This window comes from Triticum dicoccoides, chromosome 5B (genome assembly GCF_002162155.2).
Source record: "Triticum dicoccoides isolate Atlit2015 ecotype Zavitan chromosome 5B, WEW_v2.0, whole genome shotgun sequence".
NCBI lineage: Eukaryota > Viridiplantae > Streptophyta > Magnoliopsida > Poales > Poaceae > Triticum > Triticum dicoccoides.
In genome coordinates this window covers 594,907,932-594,926,462 of record NC_041389.1, presented here as the reverse complement: position 1 = coordinate 594,926,462, position 18,531 = coordinate 594,907,932, and the positions used below count along the sequence as shown (strand labels likewise).

The 18,531-nt window shown below is 43.3% G+C and overlaps 3 protein-coding genes across 3 annotated transcripts; all 3 read right to left on the bottom strand.

Moving 5' to 3' along the window:
• Positions 1-1,991: 1,991 nt before the first annotated feature.
• LOC119310224 (probable WRKY transcription factor 58) lies at positions 1,992-8,858 on the bottom strand. The gene is made up of 5 exons (XM_037586041.1): positions 8,787-8,858; positions 7,893-8,261; positions 6,862-7,469; positions 6,608-6,751; positions 1,992-2,469 (listed from the first exon to the last, which is right to left on the bottom strand). Exons 1-5 carry the CDS (start codon positions 8,856-8,858, stop codon positions 2,208-2,210), a joined length of 1,455 nt encoding a protein of 484 aa, XP_037441938.1. The 3' UTR covers positions 1,992-2,207.
• A 1,411-nt stretch (positions 8,859-10,269) lies between these two features.
• LOC119311890 lies at positions 10,270-12,553 on the bottom strand. Its single transcript, XM_037587605.1, has 7 exons — positions 12,267-12,553; positions 12,078-12,172; positions 11,738-11,858; positions 11,536-11,654; positions 11,250-11,439; positions 11,012-11,158; positions 10,270-10,658 (listed from the first exon to the last, which is right to left on the bottom strand). The coding sequence occupies exons 1-7, from the start codon at positions 12,504-12,506 to the stop codon at positions 10,368-10,370; spliced, it is 1,203 nt and encodes a 400-aa protein (XP_037443502.1). The 5' UTR covers positions 12,507-12,553; the 3' UTR covers positions 10,270-10,367.
• A 204-nt stretch (positions 12,554-12,757) lies between these two features.
• LOC119311889 (mitotic checkpoint protein BUB3.3-like) lies at positions 12,758-18,214 on the bottom strand. Its single transcript, XM_037587604.1, has 9 exons — positions 17,785-18,214; positions 17,377-17,507; positions 15,959-16,041; positions 15,349-15,603; positions 15,060-15,132; positions 14,573-14,653; positions 14,417-14,495; positions 13,694-13,794; positions 12,758-13,053 (listed from the first exon to the last, which is right to left on the bottom strand). The coding sequence occupies exons 1-9, from the start codon at positions 17,878-17,880 to the stop codon at positions 12,984-12,986; spliced, it is 969 nt and encodes a 322-aa protein (XP_037443501.1). The 5' UTR covers positions 17,881-18,214; the 3' UTR covers positions 12,758-12,983.
• Between the last annotated feature and the right edge of the window lie 317 nt (positions 18,215-18,531).

Below are 18,531 nucleotides of genomic sequence, written 5' to 3'. Positions count from 1 at the left end.
GGCCTCTGTTGCCTATTGGCCCATCAGGTCGCGGTCGCTCACTGCACGGCCCATTAACAGCGACAATAGCGTATATTCTGCTAGCGTCGACGTACACTATCGATGCATACTAGTATTAAATTTTTTTTGCTCAAAATCAAGGTATGGCAGGCGCCATACCCAGCCCACCGGGGAGCTCCGCCAGTGAGCACATACATGACCAATAAGTACAATTTGCCATTTGTGCCATTTGTCGGTTTGAATAACCACGCAACACTGCTATTTTTAGATGTGTGATTATTTCTCATGAAACACTCTAGGCATACAAAAAATCAATTGATTTCATGTTACCGAAAGGTGAGCACATACATGTTTGAGATCACTAACAAGGACCTTGCAATGATTGGTACACCTGCCCAAGTGCATTTGTGTATTGCTTGAAGCATTCAATATTAGAGCACTAACGGGGACCTTGCAATGCAAAGGGCAATCAGGGTAATCTATCCTGACTGAAGCCATAGGGTGTGTATGGCACATTCAGCAGAACAGTGTACATCCTCTACATGATGACGCAGTTAGGGAAGAATTCAGATCTTTCATATATGATGATTCTTATTCCATTGAAGGGCATGAAAGAAAATGGATAGAGTTCTTAGAAAGGAGTCAAATAATAAGTTATGAGTCATGGTTGCATCACATGTATTAAATGAGGAAAGTGTGTGTGCTCCATATATGGAGGGCGCACTCTCTGCTACATACGCATCTTGAGGGTAAGATGACATTGTTTAAAATGCTAGAGCACCATGAGCGTTGCCTTCGGGACGACATTTGAATGAGGCGAACCTAGACATCGTGGCCTTGCAGTCCATTCCATTTACAAGGCGGATGCTTCAAGTCTTGAGAAACACACTTCAAAAGTTTTCACACCTTGTATGTTTTAGTTGGTCAGATGGAGCATACATGTTGTCAACAATTGTTTTATCAGGGAGATACTAGATGCATGTGATTTGACTATGTATGTTGTGGCTTAAAGGATAGAAGACAAAAGAAGTTCAAAGTGCACTATAAGGAGAAGGAAGGTTCTTTATATAGGACCCTTTATTCTTGCCGTAAGCTGGAATGGGTAGACACACCATCTTCCCACATACTGCACGTATTGGGGACATTACAAGTAAAACGACTGCCCAAGTGTTGTTCATCGTTGTCATGATTTATGATTTTTGAATGCCAAACACTTGCAATTTTTATTTCCATATATGATTTCCTCAACCACTAGCTACTTCATGTTGTTCATCATCGACTGACACGTTTGGACTTAATTTGTGTATTGCTTGAGCTTGAAAAATCAAATGATTTCATGTTACCGAAACCAACACTAAAAGAAGCAAACCCGCTTGGAATGGTGAGCTTTATTTTAGGCGTTGTAGATTACCCATGACTCCATCAGTGTTCCATCAAGTCCAAAGAGGCGACTTCATCTAAAAATCACTACAAGAATTTTATTTTATTTTTCATATACATGAACCCGAGTAGTTAGTTTATTTCTTGTGCGCGCTCATGAAAGGTGAGCAACCAAATCAACTGCTTTGCAGGGTTGGTATTCTACATTGCACACTCTTACATATTACCACATGAAACCTTGATGATAGTGCATATAGTGCTTATGTAGGATAGTTGCAAACTAAGCAAGCAAGTATGGTACACCTGCCCAAGCGGAACAAAAATGAAGGAGAACACAGCATAATTGTAGTTGTAAGATAGTTTCTTGGTTGTGTTCGTCCGTAAAAAATAATCATTCATAAGATATAATTTGGTATGTCCATAGTTTCTATGCGTAGGAATAGGATGTTGAATTATACCAATAGTAGTAGTCCAAAGAAAATGGACGAGAATAGAACCATTGTGCGCAAATTAACCATTCTAACAAAAGATAGATACTTGAATAACTTGCATATTGTTTTTCTGCAACAGTGAGGATAACCATTTTTTTCATTCAAAACCTCAGCGTAACAAACAAATGTATATCTCATACAATACAAATTAAGCCATGAAAAGCCACCAACATATGCGGCCAAAAAGGATATGTCAATTCCTCTAAAACAAATGTTGTCAAATTAATCACAATAAACAACAATTAGCCAGCAGAAAAACCTGCCCAAAAGAATCAATAGTGCAACTCTATTATTCACACAAAGGAAACACCACACTCGAAATCCATTAAAAATGTGTTAATCCCGGTTCTCCTCTTTCAACTGATGAATGCCACTTGGCTGGTGCAATGTGCTGCCGGACGGGTTCGCTGCGGACGGCATGGGATCAGAGGAGGAGCCGCCGCCTGCCCCGGCAGCGGCGGCGGCTCCAGCTCCCCTGCCCGGTGGGTCGTGGTTGTGCCGCCCAGTGTATGTCGTTAGGACACACCTAGGGTCGATGGATGCCCTCTCGATCTGCTTGCGCACATTGCAATTCTCGGCAGTGCACTTGTAGTAGCTCCTGCAAGGATTTAAAAAATTCAGAGGATGCAAATAGACACTTAAGTTTTGAACCACCAGTTTGTAATGTCATTGTAGGTAATCAAACTTGCCTAGCTGGATAAATCACGTAGGTCTTCTAAATCATCAATCATGTATCTAAGTCACTAACCTTGTTAAAACGGACCTTTCAGGACTATCTTTTGAACAAACCTTTCAGAACTATTAGCACGCCCACGTGGGTTAGTGACCAAGGAATGGCATATCACATGGCACATTTGATTCTCACACAATTCCCCAAGGTTTTGAATTTTCAAAATTTTATTGTCGTTCCAAACCACCACACACTGACAAGACTAAGACTATGTACGATAAGGTAACATGAGAGTGAGAGTGAGAGGAGGCAAAACATGCATGGTTTTAGACCAATTTACTAGATGACATCTCTTAGTCACACATTTTCTAACTAAAATTTACTCACTATATAATTTTAGGATGTGTGCAAATATTAATTGCTAGAGATGACGTCAAGAGATATCCCATTGTGTAAGATGTTTTAATTCTTTCATTGCCATCTCTACACGAGAATTCTCTCTTTTCAACACGGTGCATGACGTGTGCCAAGGTGGTGATTGTTACTTTAAAGGACAACCCTCCCTTGTAATTGACTCTCATAGGGATTCTTTCGTTTGAAATTCCTTTTTAATAGGCAAAGTAAATATCATGCAAGAAAATCTAACCCATTTTCACGGCCGGGCGATGGCTGTGAAAATCCGTGATGACCAAATTGGGGATTTGGATGTGGTTGCGGATGTCAGTGCATATGATTTTTTTTAACTCGGTCAGCTCGAATGTTCTAGATTTATAGGTTGTATTGCTATGGCATGGACTTACAGATGTATGTGCCCTTATCCGCACTAATCTCTCGCAGATTTTCAATCTAACCCCCTGATTTTCACTGTTAGCCTCCACAACATCCTAGAAGTTCCTTCTGTAAGGAAAGCTCATTGGCTTTGTGCTCCCGGGCGCCACGTGAAGACCACCATGCACCTATTCCTCTTCTTGATCGCCATTTACATGAGGGTGTGGTAATCAAATCATCCTCGTGTTGGACAATTAGAGCTTATGGGCACTCAATCAAGGAAATGGAAGCAACAAAGGCATTTTGTCCAAATATTCTTGTAAGGTGACCCGTATCACCATATTTGGTTTTCTATTTCGCAACAAAAGGATCATCAAGAATGCTAAAGACGAGGGGGATCTTAGAAAATTTGAGTGGCATCCAAGTAGTGTGTCACCTGCTCCCATAGTGAAGCATCTATATAAATTGATGATGTCCGTCTGTTGTTTGTCAAGGCATGCGTCGGAGGGTGTGGTGGGCATCACCAATGTTTTAGAAACCTCTCTTTATGCGTCGGGAGAAAATCTTTCATAAATTTCAACATGAGGTGCCCTAATGCACTCAGAATGGATCAAATCGACACTTAATGTGATAAACGAGTCCATGTAAGAAAAGTACCAAGGCATGCCCACCGATGTACTCCCTCCATTCCTAAATATTTATCTTTCTAAAGATTTCAACAAATGACTACATACGGAGCAAAATGAATGAATCTACACTCTAAAATATGTCTACATACATCCGTATGTGGTAGTCCATTTAAAATATTTAAAAAGACAAATATTTAGAAACGGAGGGAGTAGCAGATATAAAAATGAAGATTTCACGTATTTAAAGATAGAGTGTGGAAGCTTGTCCAAGGGTGGATGGCACAAACCTTTCCTTTTGAGCCAAAGATGTTCTTACTAAAGTTGATTACCCCCTATTCCATGTCATGCTTCAGGCTCCCAGCGGGATTACGTGATCCTCAATAATACACAACTTTCAGCATGGAATCAAAAGAGGCAAGGAGAAGCCATGTAGGGTTTAGGGTTTAGTGTTTTTTTTTCCTACGAGTTAAAACATCTACTCCCTCTGTTTTTAAATATTTGTCTTTGTAGAGATTTCAACAAATGACTACATACAGAGCAAAATGAGTGAATCTACATTCTAAAATATGTCTATATACATCCGTATGTGGTAGTCCATTTGAAATCTCTAAAAAGACAAATATTTAGGAACGGAGGGAGTAGTTTTTACGATGCGAATGTGAAAAACACATACGAAGGACCATCAATTTTGTGCCAATTTGAAAAATGCCTAAGGAACATCGACTGTTTTAAGTTGAGTTTTAAAAATGCTTATGAACAACATATATTTTCAGAGGAATTTGAAAAAAAAATACCACCTCAACAACCCCTTCAATTTGATGAGTTATTAAAACTTCTTCAAATACTAGCTAATAACCTCGTATGTTGCAACAGGGGCATGCGTATTTTAGCAATTCACATCAATTGTGCCTCGCATATCCCTTCCACCCACTATCGCCACCTCCCCAATTCAATCTTACCACCTATGTCAATGGCTCATCCTAGCACAATTCCACTTCCACTGCCAGCCACACACTTCGGATTTTAAACACAAAACTGTGTAGTTGTGTATATGCAAAGATTTTAAGAAGGAAAAAAAACTATATGTAAGAGGTCGCCGATATCCATCCAGCCTCTACATGACAGTAGGACAAAAGGAAACTTGAAGACATAGGACCCTAATCTTGGTCTTGCGAAAGCAAAAGCAGAGAAACACATGAGCTCACAAGTGGACCTGAAGGTATGGTAGAAATGATGTCGAAAAGAAAATGTGCCTCTTGAACAAATCATGATGAATAATAGTATTAAGCAAATTGGTAGTTAAATGCTTGGATAACCAGTTTCCTTGAGTATACATTCTCAACGTTTACATTTTACAACACCCTTCTTAAATGCTAGACTTTGCATAGAACATTCACATTCTCACAACATTGATGGATAGCTAGGGCTTGGACGCACTCGTAAGAAGATTTAGTACGATCCTTGCTACAACGGTGTGTCACAAATGCTGGAACCGACAGAAGCAAGAGCTAGAACCAGCATATGGGGTTTCTGCAAACCAAGAGCGAAGCTGGAACCGGGAGCTGAGCTGCAACCGACTGAAGCCGAAGCTGGAACCAACAACTGTTTTTGCTACAAGGACCGGGGTGTTCTCTATGGCGGTGACGAATAGAATCCTGATTTGTTGCAACCGGCTACCGCAAAAACTACTACCGACAAGGTTTTTGTTTTGCTTCTATGGCAACAGACGAAATCATGATTTGTTGCAACCGGCAACCGCAAAAGCTACAACTGGCAAGTTTTCTTGCTTCAATGGTGACAAACGGAAGTAGTGTCCAGGAGATGGTGGCGCTGTGAGCGGCATGCATCCATGCGGCGAGGGTCGTCGGCAAAGGGGCGGGGCGACGGTGCTGCAACGACTTGCAAACCGGCAAGCGCTACTACGAGACGGCAGGGGGCGACGGCAACGATCGCTCGCTGCAACTTTGATGGCAAGGCGTGTTGTAATGGTGATGCATCTGGGTGCCGCATCGGCGATGGTGGTGCCACTACCAATGATGAGACCTGCTGCATGGGTAGGGTCCTTGTGCGGCGGCGGGGGAGGGGGGGGGTATTGGGAGACTACATGGCTATTACAAGGGAAGACGGCGACGGGAGGAAGACAACGTTGGAGGGGGGGTGGGGAGTCTAATCCTACGGCAAATTGCATGTAGATCGAACGTTGGGGAGGCGGCCTGCTGAATTTTGGCCAGGCAATCTTTAAAAAAAACAGTGGAAGGGGTGTGAATTGATGGGAAATGAGTGGAAACGATGGAAGCGACCGGACCTGCCAACACCCCTTTAATAATCAATCAACTCCTCTTTAATAATAGATAGATACTCCCTCCATCCCGAAATGTAAGACGTTTTTTGATATTATGATATATGATAGTGTCAAAAAGCGTCTTACATTTTGGGATGGACTGAGTAGATAGATAGATAGAGATAGAGATAGAGATGTTGATGGAGAATTATTATTTTGTTCCAAAAGTCTACAGGGATAATCCCTCTAAACCATGGGCTATAGCTACGCGGACTAGATGCATGGTTGAATAGCAGATTGTGTCTGCAGGTACTCAGTTCATCGTGCGTGCAACTAGTGTGGCATAATTAACTAGCATTTCTGATTAATTGATGTTAATATATAGTACCTCGGACGGGGGTTGCCCTTGACCACTTTCTGGCCGTACTTGCGCCACCGGTAGCCGTCGTCCAGCAGATCAACCTCGCTCGGCGTCTGCAGTATGATCTTGTGCTTCCTCACCACCCTCTGCCCCGCCGGACCACCCGCGCCGCTGATCAACACAAATGTACCGGCGACCCTGCCGTTAAGGTTCATTGACTGAAGAACAAAATGCCATTCCAACGAGAACGTGCATGCATGTAGCTAGTGCAGCCCACCCACCTGCCAATGTCGTGGCCCTCCTCGCCGTCATCCTCGTCGTCGCTCAGCTCGTCCTCCTGATGAGCGCTGCCGGGGGCGGCGACGTCCTCCGCTCCGGCGCGCCGGGGCTCGGGGGGCCGCGGGTGGGTGTGCCGGCCCTTGTAGGTGATCTCCTTGATGCAGCCGTCGAAGGAGCGCTCCACGATCTTCTTGACGGGGCAGGCGTCCCGGGTGCACTTGTAGTAGCTCCGCGGCGACTCGGCGTCCTTGAGCTGCTTCTGCCCGTACTTGCGCCAGTTGTAGCCGTCCTTGGCCGGCTGCTCGATGGGGGGCGCCGGCGCCGCGTGCGGGCCGCCCAGCGCCGCCGCGCGCAGCAGCTGCATGTGCATCTGCTGCTCGTGGTGGTGCGGGTACGCCGGCGTTTGGTGGAGCGTGAAGTTGCGGGGCAGCAGGGAGGAGGAGGGCGACGGCGCCATTGCCCGCGGAGGCCATTGCGGCAGCGGGTCGGCCTGGAAGTAGGACGACGACGACGACTGGTAGGGGTGGAGATTGGCGGCGAGGGGTGCCACGAAGGAGGCAGCCGTCTGGTGCTGCTGTTGCTGGTAGGACGACGTCGGCACATAGTTTGCCTGCATGAAGTGAAAATGTGTGGTTTTATCTCAGTGTGTTCTTCACATTTGTTGCTGCAAATCTAAATCTTATGGAAGTAGGATGACTACTGTACGATCAGAAGATGCAGTTAAACGCCATGGTAAACCTTGCAACCTATCGATTCCCGCAAGAAAAAGGACCTGAGATGGATCTTTTATTTACACCAAGATTATCATTCATTCTATGGAGTAATCCATGGCATATATTAATTCACAAAAACAGCAGGATAAAACAAAACTCATATCAATGGGGAATTCCTGTTTCAAGAAATTGGCGTCGAGAAGAAGGTTTCTTCTAGCTAGCTACTATAGCAGCACACAAAACCCTCTCCATTTCATTGACTTGCACCAGCGAGACCAACACCAGATTAACAGAGAAGGTAGCAGACGATCTTTGCTTACCATGGAGAACTGAGGAGTGAGATTAATCGTCGGCGGGGCCACCTCCTCGACCGCCCATGCCGGCGGTGCCGGCAGCAAGTGCTGGGGGTTGACGCCGGAGCCAAGAAGCGACATGTAGGATGAACCAGGATCGTAGTCGTTCCCGAACGCCGGGCCTCCGCTGCTGCCGCCGCCGCCGTCGAAGACCCGCTCCTGATGGCCCGACGAGTAAGGGGGCTGCTGGTGCATGCCGTCGCCTCGCCGATCGGCCATTGCCGTGGCTTTTTTTTTTCCTGCTGCTGCTTCTCGGTACAATGAGGAGGGAGAAGACCTGCGAGACAGGGACGCCTGCCGACCGACACAGAAGGAAATACTAGAGGCGAGGGACACCTGGAGAGTGGAGAGTGCAGACTACTCCCTCCATCCAAGCTGTGGATGAGCCGTGCCGTTAACTATATTTTTTTTCTCTTAAGTTCATTATACCCGATACGCTTGCTGGTTAATTCTCTCTAAAATTTGCTAAGTGGATCCGCGCGTGCTGTCTACAACTAGCCGCATCATTATTCTGATTTCTGAGAGAGGGCACTCATCGTCCAACATTTGTGATTCTAATTCTCATGGAGGGGCATTATCAAAACGGCATTGCGAAGAGAGCCAAATGGTTAGGAGAGCAATGGTATCCCAGCCCATTAGGGATAAAACCTTGGGTTTGTCGCTTTGACGTCTCGTAAAGAAGAAATATTCTTTCAGGCGACGGTCAGGTCGATAACGAGACGTCTGTGATAACTTTGTCAATTTCAAGACCCACCGGTTCAGTCTCGTTTCTCGGAAGAAGAAAAAAAACGGGCGTTGCGCACACGGCCGCGCTCCCCACACCGTGGACCAACGTTTTGTTCTAGTTTACGTGGACCAAACCTGGCTGTAGATGTGGGGATGACGTTGTGACCCTGCGTCAGTTCTAGTCCTTGAATCCAAAGATAACCCCATTGATCTGAAGTGTTTTTTTTTCTACTAATATTTCAGACCTCTTCCAAGCTGCTGGCTAAATATACTTTACAGCCATCATGGCCAGATGATATAAACATCAATTTGTTTGACCAAACCACAGCTCTGTCCAGCTCGGTGCCAAATAGGCTCTTTTAGCGCGTCTGCTGCTGCAATTGGTAGATAAACAAGACTTACGCTCAATCTATCTGTTATTAATAATCCATACGATTCCTAGTAGTTTTTAATCACCTTCTAGCTGTCAGTCCCTGTTCATTATAGTAATTGAAAAACAAAACAAAATGGAAGTATGGTAATGTTGAGCAAGATATTCCTGAATTTATGTCACACCAAGACAGGCTTCTGTATCATCAAAATGGAAACAAGATAGGTTTCCTTAAGTGTGAGTTTCTTCAATTCATACCACGCAAACCCTAGAACACAACGATGGCTCCTTGGCAGCATTATAAAAGTTCAAATTAAAATGATGGAATTCAAGCTCCTGATTTTATTTATGCTAAGTTGCTGACATAATCATATTATTTTCTAGCCATGCAACCAATTCATTAAATTTGTTTGTTTTTGTGTGCATTTCTCTATGATTCAAGGGATTTTTAAGTTCCGGCCAACACCCACTTATGTTTCCGTCTCATTTTCGGGGTTTCTATATTTGTTTCCGCTTCTGCAAAAAAATATGGTAGCACTCAATTTCGTCCGTTTCCGCTCCGTTTTCATCCCTAAATTCAAGCTCCTGATTTTATGCAAATCCATCATTCATGATGCATTAGCTTCTACTACCTCTGTTTGGAAACAGACTGCGCTCGGAAATTGTGCATTCAAACTTCTCTTAACACTGATCACATATATAAATAATATTTTGGTTCGGCAGATGGAAGTAGTATAGTTATATTTCACATGTAAATTATCTTCATAATATAACACTGTTAACATGTTGCAAACATCTACATTAAACTGTGCACTTGTCACAAACATCGTCTATTGACGAACAGCGCGGAGTTCCTAGACCTGCTTTCGACTTATCCACTCCATTCCTTGACCACACTTTTTTTATACTCCCAAGATTTTGAAACAAAGATAGAAGAACGCGCTACTACCATCACGTTCATTACCAGTTCAGATACAGATCGCATTCCAGTAGTCAGCAAAACCAATTCTATTCGAAGATGGCATTTGAAAGGGCAGAGACAAATATGCAAATTTAAAGGTTACCATGTATTTATATGCCAAAGTAGAATTAGAAAATCAGTTAGTTTATGAATGCAAATACAAAATTTAGCCAAAGAAGAAAGAAGCAGCAGCTCGATATTTCAAGAAAAAAGTATTACCATAGAAACAATATATATATATATATATATATATATATATATATATATATATATTTATCTATCATGTATTGATCAACGTACGACAACACTAGCCAGTGAAATTACTGAAAAGCTCATAAAATTGGTGCATTACGTTTTGTACAAAGAAAAGCTTCGACTCACTGACTCATACTTTGGTCTCTAAGAAGTAGGTCGACGAAACAGCCAGACCAGCCGAGTCGAAAGTCCGCACGAGCCGCTGCCTCTTTCCTGGTGATTCCATCCAACAAAACTCCAAATTAAAAGGATCTAACTGCTCAATGCACTTGCTGATGTCTGATGGATATCCCATGTACATCCCTCCAGGTAGCAAAGTAATCTCATATCCTCCATCAAACTGAAGCAAGTTGCTATTCGCTACTCCTGTCCAGTGGATCGTTGTTGTCGTGCTAGTTCCGGTTTTCGTTGATATATTATCCTATGAAGATAAGAAACCATTGATACAAAAGTCTTTGAACAAATTTATATATATATAGTCTTTGAAGAAAATGTAGCAATACTTAGAAAACATTTCTTCCGCAGTACCTTTTGACATTGAATAAAAAAATACTACATAATTTTAGCTCGTCTAACCAGGAATTATTTTAGTGCTTATAAGACACACTGTTATGTAATAGATGTTGATGTCCGCATGGATAAAGATAAGACACCAATCCACGCACGCCATGCAACCCTTGAAATCCATTAGCTACAAGTTCAGCCCCAGTTATCTAGATCCATTTTTCTAAAACATTTGTTGGAGTTACCACTACCATTGACTCCGAAACATACCTGAACCAGCTGACCATTATTGTCCATTTCAAGGAGGACAACCGTATCAGCTTCATCGAGCGTTGCTCCATACACCCCGCTCCTCTTCGTCACAGAATGGCCCTCCCACCTTCCAAGCAGAGCATTTATCCTATCGTTGCTGGGATTCTAGTGACAAAGGATAAATGGTATACCTTTTCATGACCCTGTCGTAAGTTCATCGATACGAAGATTACAGCACTTGACCATGAGAACTCACCTCTGGATCATCAGTTGAAGAGTGTGTAAGTGGCACTATGGAGCCCTGATTTTCATGAAAAACAATAAGTGTATCGAGCACTCCATTTGGGTCCATTATGTGGAAAGCTCTTACTCGACCATTGCCATCAAGAGAGTAAATACAATTCTCACAGACAATAGATGGTTTACGAGAAGGAATCTTCAAGTTTCTGTATGAAGTCAAAACAGATGCAGTGCATCATACTGTAAGGGCATCATATAATGCAGATAAACGCCGAAGGTAGTGGAATCATAATAATGTTTACCTGGGGGATTCTTCACCAGTGTCATCTTCTCCAAGCACACCGGCTCGAAGGACAGTCTCCAGCATTCCAGCAGTCTGATATCTCAACGCAAATGCCTTCTGCTCAGGAAAGAACCCTATCTGTGCACTAAACAATATAACCCCTTAGGAATGCTCGGACCTCGGAGCCAACACAAAATAAATGTCCACGAACTTCAGCCCACCTGCTGATATTTATCTACAGTGAACATGTTAGTCTCCTTGATCTTGTACTCCGCCCACTCTGGTTCGGGATCCTCCTCGTCCGCAAATGTTATCCCGGACGTAGCCTGCTTGATATACAGCCTACAACGAATCACAATTGCAGATACATCATTCAGGGATCAGGGTCCGAGGATAGGATCCACACAAAAAGTAGCAATGTAGGCCCTGGATGGTCAAAATGCTTGCAGAAATCAGCTTAGAGCTTGACTTGACTGAAGATGCAGAGGAGTGAACATAGTAACTGAAGCAGAGCAGGTGGGGGTGTAAAAATATCAACATCAGTGTCACCGGGAGCATTACGATTGCATGAGGCTGATGAGGTCGCCCTCCCCGTAGGTGCTGGCGGACAGCCGCGTGCTGATCTCCTGCTGAACCCTCCCGTGCGCGTCGAATTGCTGCACACAGACAAAAATACTTAACCAAAAATTACGGACCCGGAAGCAGGGAGGCCTTGGGGGTTATGAATGGCGGAGGGCGGCGCGTACGTACGTAGAAGATGCCGTTCCACTTGCCGACGTTGAGGTCGAAGAAGCTGCAGAGGTTGTCGATGCTCATGGCCTCGTCCTCGTCCACCTCCGGCGCGCCCGTGACGGCCGCCCGGGCGCAGAGCCGGCCGCGCCGGAGCTGGGGGAGGCGATGGTGGGGCGGCGCGGCGCAGGAGCGTCGTTGGCTCCGTGGATGCGGGACCGCGGAGGCGGCCAGCCGGAGGCCCGCCAGGGTTTCCGCCATGGCCAGTGGGGGAACGGAGTGAAGCGGGAGGAGAGAGGCGTTCGTGTTTTTGCGTTGAGCTGCTCTCTGAACCTTATCGATTCTGACCCTCGCCGTTGGTAAAGACGTATTGCAACCCAAATACGTATCCGCCATGGCAAAGCGTGTTTTTTCTTTTCCTACTTCTAATCTGGTACTATGCAGTTTCTAGCGTTAAAAGGAAAAATACAGCGCTGCGCCTGCAGGATCAAGCTCAACTCTACACTTGCATCTGAAAAAATGTCACAACTCTACACAACTGCATATAAAATACAATCATTTGCTCGAGTCAAGGCAAGGCACACCAGGATCCTCGCCTATGTAATGTGACAACAACAAAGCCTAAACATACATACAACAAAACACAACATACGATGGCATGAATGCTACTCTGCCCAGCTCAATAATGTTAGAGCTCGATTAATTGTATCGGTCTGGGTAAGAAGAGAGCTTCTACTCTCAGGGAGACTTCTTCCTTTTGGAATCCCGCATCGTTTCGATAAATATCTGGTGCCCCTCCACCTCCAGCCTGACCAACAGAAACAAAACACACAAGGGTGTTAACTGCTTAACAAAAAAACGGACTAGCACGTGCTTTCTTCTTATACTCCCTCCGTTCCAAATTTCCAAATTGAACTAAAACCACGACGAGTAATTTGGAACGGAGGGAGTAGAACCGAAAAGACAAGGGAGGACACACCAGTGACCATAGTGCTACAACAGATAAATGCCATATTCCAGATAGAAGCGCAACAGACACCAAACCCAAGGCAGATGCCAATCATAAGCCCGCAATGATCAATGTGCACAACACCCGGGCTAAGACTAGGGCAACTATGTAGCCAAAATCAAGAGAGGGTATTTTGTCGACGGGGTAGCAAGAACAATGTTTAGCATAAAGTTTCAGGCTGCCAACAAGCTCAATAATGATGAGGAAACTTTTTTTGTAGGGCCCAGTCAACATGTGCACACTGCACATTAAACTTGCAAGTGCAGACATATCTAGTCGATGCTAATCTCATTTGCAGTCATTTTTCATGCATAACTGAATATAGGTGAAGGCATGTGACTGTTACTAATGGTAGTTGTTGTGCTTAACAAATTCAAGATGAATAGAATGTTACTAATGATAAAGCAATAAGAAGATTTGTGATTTAGTAGCCACTCACACTCTGTCTGCTCCTTGATGAGTAAAGTTTGAAGCAACTGCCAAAAGTTGGCCACTATGGTTATACGCCATTGACGCCACACTGCCCGAAAAGCTAGGAAACTGTACGGGTGACATGATTATACTTTCAAGTTACGAACCGAAGAACAAAAAATGAAGTACAGTATGTGATAGTAAAAATACAATTGAAAACAAAAGTAATCACAGGCACAGCCCAAAAAGTTTACTTTTATGTTTAGTTGTTCATGGCAGCATCAATCATGTAATACGTGCAATCTTAAGTCCAGATATTTAGCAAGTGTTCAGTACTTAAGAAACCTTGTGAAGAACTAATGAATAATATTGATCAACCAGATGTTTCTCCAAAATATAACAGAAACAGCCCACTTCTTTCAGTTTGCAGAATATTGTGTTCTTCTAATGGTAGTTTTGTATATTTGTGTAACATATGTCCAATGTGTATGTAAATGTGAAGTAGTCTTTTTACAATGGTTTCTCAGAAAAATTATACTAATAGGAATGGTACTCCTGCCATGATGCTCATATTTCCAATCTATTCACGACAGTTAGCTAATAGATAAAGTTTAGCAGGAGGACCTTGGGTAAGACGCCACTCTCAAGTGATGTGACACGTTTAGTGAATTTTCCACCCCATGTAACTACTTCCTTTTTAAGTCAAGCAGTATATAATCAAGATGTAATTTTTAGAAGAACCAGATATTACCTCAAGCAGCTTCTTTTTTGATAAAGCATCCCAAGCAATGGCATATCCTTCATTATCTCCAGTAACAAAAGTTTGCTTGCTGCCAACCAGAGCATACAAATTTAATTTCACTTTGAGAAGCATTGTAGTAGGAAAATGTGCAATTACAGGACTTACGATGGATGAACTGCTATACTATTTATGGGAACTAAACTGGATGTTCCATCTTTTGATCTTGGGTGACATCGAAATGTATATCTGCAAAAGCATAAATATCTCAAGAAGTTACATAGGTAATTGGTACTTCAGTTAAATCTACTTTGTTCTAGGCTTAGATTAGTCCCTCTACTTTAAAAATGCCAACTATGTTCCACAGTCAGCCCTTCGGTGAATGAATATAAGATGGACAGGAAACTGAAGCAAATGAGCAACTTATCTACTTCAGATAGAGGTTACATGACATACTCAGCAATTTTGGCATATAATGTTACTCATGTTGATTTCGATTTTATTGCATTTTACATATATGCATAATAGATACCTCCATTAGTAACAAGTGAGGCAATATGAGAAAGAGACCTAAAATGTCAATTACGGCTGTACATCATCCCAATGCAAATAAACCGGAAAAAAAAGAGAGCAGAAAGGAAGTACCAAAACTAACCCCATGTCATTGTCTACTTTATGGTCAAAATACTTCAACGCAACAGTTCCATCCATAGATCCAGCCGCGTAACCTAATAAAAAAGGTGTATCCAGCCATCAGTCAGAAATCAAGATATCTGTAATTAAAAAACAGCTACTTTAGATCAACAAATAGCACTTATTCAAGTCATCAAGCATTCAACAAAATATGTATGTGTATATATACTAGACTCCACCATCTTCCCTTGCACGATTCTGCTTCAAACATAATAACTAGCAGTTCCTAAAGAAACGTGAAATATCCATACCGTTCCACTCTGCAGAAGCACAAAGACACCGTATATGATGCTTCAGGGGGGAATCTCTTGCCTTAATCGGCGCTGTTAAATTCCTCATGTCATACCAGTAAACATCATTCTCAACTGTGACTAATATATACATGCCACAGACTGAAAGTGATACCACCACTGAATCTAACATGAAAGTGTGGTTAGCGTTTACACTTCTTGTGTGTGTATCCCAGAAAAGTAACTTCTTGTCAAGGCTAGAAGTTACCAATTGACCTGAAAATAACATAAAAGGTACTATTAGTAAATGCAAGCTCCAATGGTAGAAGTAAATACATTAAGAAGCAACTTCGACTGTTTTGATTAATGAAAAAAATCAGTACATAGATATTTTGTATTAATCAGTAATGTCATAGTTTACAACTAAAAATCTATGAAGCTAAACCATCACTTCACCACCATCCCAGTGGTACTGTTTGAATTGGGCATTAAAAAGCTCACATTCATTGTATAATTTCCTATTCAGTAAATGAGGATACGATACACACTGTTTTATAAAGGCATCTAATGCTCCAGGAAAAACACCCAAGAAATCAGAGAGGAGATCATTAAAATTGGCAATGCAACTGACCAGTAATCTGGGAGAACTCAGTGCTGACAACCACATCGTCATGCAGACCCACTGTATCTTGAGCCCCTGAATTCAAGTCATACCTGAGAATATTCTCATCAGCGTAAATACTAATGCATGTAGTTCCCATATAAAATAGAGAAGGCCAGGATTGAGACATTATTTTTTAGTGCAAAATGTAAAACAGCAGTGAAGGGGGCACACCAAACTTTCCTACTTCAGTTCTGATGTATATTCAATAGTGTTAATGCAGTGAAATTGTAAAAACCAAGGCAGTTTATCTGTTTGGGCTTGTTGGCTTGTAGAGTTTTACTTCTGAATTTCATGTAAGGGATGGTTGTTGGAATCGAAAAGAAAATTGGTGGAGGAAGGGCTGAGGGCTGATGAAACTAGTCATAAATCCATGCATCTGCTTCATCTGCACGGGCTAGTTTTTCAAGGACAAACAAACAGTAAAGAAATGGTGTGCTTACAATGTGGCATACAATTGCACATAGGAATGTGAAATGTAGAAAAAACATGTTAATACATTTTCAGAATATTACTCTTCAAAACTAGAAAGAAATGAATCAAAAATAAAAATAAAAGCAATTAGCATAAGTTACAGTTGATCCAGTATAGGCGTGGTATTGTTTGTTTCTCGCTTAATGTGGAAACTTCTGCATCTATTTATAAGGCCAGATGGAAAGAAGGTACACACAAATAGATATACTGGAGATAGGGAAGTGATTGCTTCATGTTCTGAACATTACATTTATACACATATGACAGAAATAACTCAACCGGGATTCATTAAATCTAACATGTTGATAAATTGGATCTTCTAATTGCCTCCATCGCCACTATTTGATCTACACTCTTTTCTCTTTTCTATATGCAGTTGGCATGCAGCATTAAATTTCAACTTTCTTCTGCCCAATACTACCTAAAACAGATAGCTAAAAGCAAAAGACATAAAAGTGACTCAAACAAAACATATTATCAGAATTCCACCCATAAAGCCAAGCAGCTCACATAGATGGGATTACATTTGTTTTGTCTAATATTTTTCATTTCCATTGTATACTTCAATTTATCTGCTGAAATAAAGTACATAGATATGTAACTGAAATTATTCTAATTTCAGAGTTTACCTTAAATAATTACAAAGGTAAATAAGACAATTCCTACTGCCATACTCTGAACAAATTCTACCAGGCTTTATGAAGTGTGAAAGTCGATACAAACAGATCTTCTAGTTGGATGGGTCAGATTTTATTTCTAGTTTTGTCTCTTAGAATTAATATGGAGCCTCGAAGGGGGCTGTAATCAGAATAGAGGACAGTACCCCTACATTTGGAAAAGAAAAACGGTACAAACATTATGTTTCTGTCATGCTTAAGTACATGGATTTCGTGAAGTGTGGCAACTGTTGATACCTTATTACAGATCCATCTGAACCGCCTGCGAACGCCACAGACTCATCCTTGAAGCAGCAGTCCAGAAGTGCTGCCTCGGAATTCGCCTCCAGCCGGAGAATGGATTTGTCCGCATCGTACAGCCGCAGCCCCTGCAGAACAAAGTTCCACGCGAAACTCTGTCAGGCACCTCCTCGGCAAAGATAAAGTGCCCTAATTTCATCTCAAATAAATGCATCAAATTCGGAAGCCGGGATGAGCTAAATTGGGCAAGAGTTACAGCGAATCTGCCCAAAAAATGTTGGACGAAACACACACTTGGCAAATTGCGCCGCCCTCGAATCTGAACAAACCACAAGTAGAAGCGTGCTACTACCACCAAGAAATGGCGAAGCCAAAAAAGATAAGGAGGGGGGAGAGAGATCTCACCGAGTCCCAGGAGGAGACTATGAGGTTGTTGGAGGACGGCGCGAATCGAACCCTGGAGACGGCGCCGGCGCCAGCCGCCAGCCCTCGCCTCGCCATCGCGCGGTCTCAGAAAGTAGGAGCGAGGGTTTGGGAGTTTTGAGTTCTCCCGGCGCGCTCCTGGGAAGATGGCAACGCCGCCGCTTCTTGCCGCTACCTTCCCCCGAACAGCTGGCTGCGGCGTCCCACAGCGATGGAAGAGACGGCGGGCGCAGGCGGGGGCGCGGAGGAGTTGCGCCGAGCCGGAGCGCTGCCGTCGGCCGCGGCGTCCCCCGGAGTGGCGGGGAAGGCGACGGAGCACGCGGGGGTTGGCTTTTGCCTCCAGAGGGTGCGGCGGCGGTTGGGGATGAACGGGATGCGCGACGGCGGGCGCGTCGGGTGAATTGAATTTGGGTCGACCTGGCGGGCGCGGGATGGCTTGTGTTTCTTTTCTCGTTCTTGAAAATTTGCTCATTCGCCACAAGGGTAAGGTGGTATTTTCATATGCATAGCCAACTGTATTCTCCATACATTGGTTAATTCCACACCTAAAAACTTACTGTAGTTGGAAAGAACTTGATGTAGTCGTAGGCTCGTAGCTACTCCTCTATTAGCTAATGTTTGCCTATTTTCCCAAAGTAACGAGTCTTCCAAATTGGAGATACCAGAAAATGGCTCATGTCACCCGTGCCGCCCATGTCTGGCGGCACGGGGAAAACCCTAACCGCCGCC

Coding starts and splice junctions, on each gene's coding strand:
- LOC119310224 (XM_037586041.1), bottom strand. CDS start 8,858: ATGGGGTTATCTTTGGATTCAAGGACTAGAACTGACGCAGGGTCACAA. Junction 7,470..7,892: donor TCACTCCTCAGTTCTCCATG/GTAAGCAAAGAT, acceptor CACTTCATGCAG/GCAAACTATGTGCCGACGTC. Junction 2,470..6,607: donor AAGGGCAACCCCCGTCCGAG/GTACTATATATT, acceptor AAATCCTTGCAG/GAGCTACTACAAGTGCACTG.
- LOC119311890 (XM_037587605.1), bottom strand. CDS start 12,506: ATGGCGGAAACCCTGGCGGGCCTCCGGCTGGCCGCCTCCGCGGTCCCG. Junction 11,159..11,249: donor CTTCAACTGATGATCCAGAG/GTGAGTTCTCAT, acceptor CTTTGTCACTAG/AATCCCAGCAACGATAGGAT. Junction 10,659..11,011: donor ATAATGGTCAGCTGGTTCAG/GTATGTTTCGGA, acceptor TTATCTTCATAG/GATAATATATCAACGAAAAC.
- LOC119311889 (XM_037587604.1), bottom strand. CDS start 17,880: ATGGCGAGGCGAGGGCTGGCGGCTGGCGCCGGCGCCGTCTCCAGGGTT. Junction 16,042..17,376: donor TCAGATGGATCTGTAATAAG/GTATCAACAGTT, acceptor GAATATTCTCAG/GTATGACTTGAATTCAGGGG. Junction 15,604..15,958: donor TGAGTTCTCCCAGATTACTG/GTCAGTTGCATT, acceptor TGTTATTTTCAG/GTCAATTGGTAACTTCTAGC.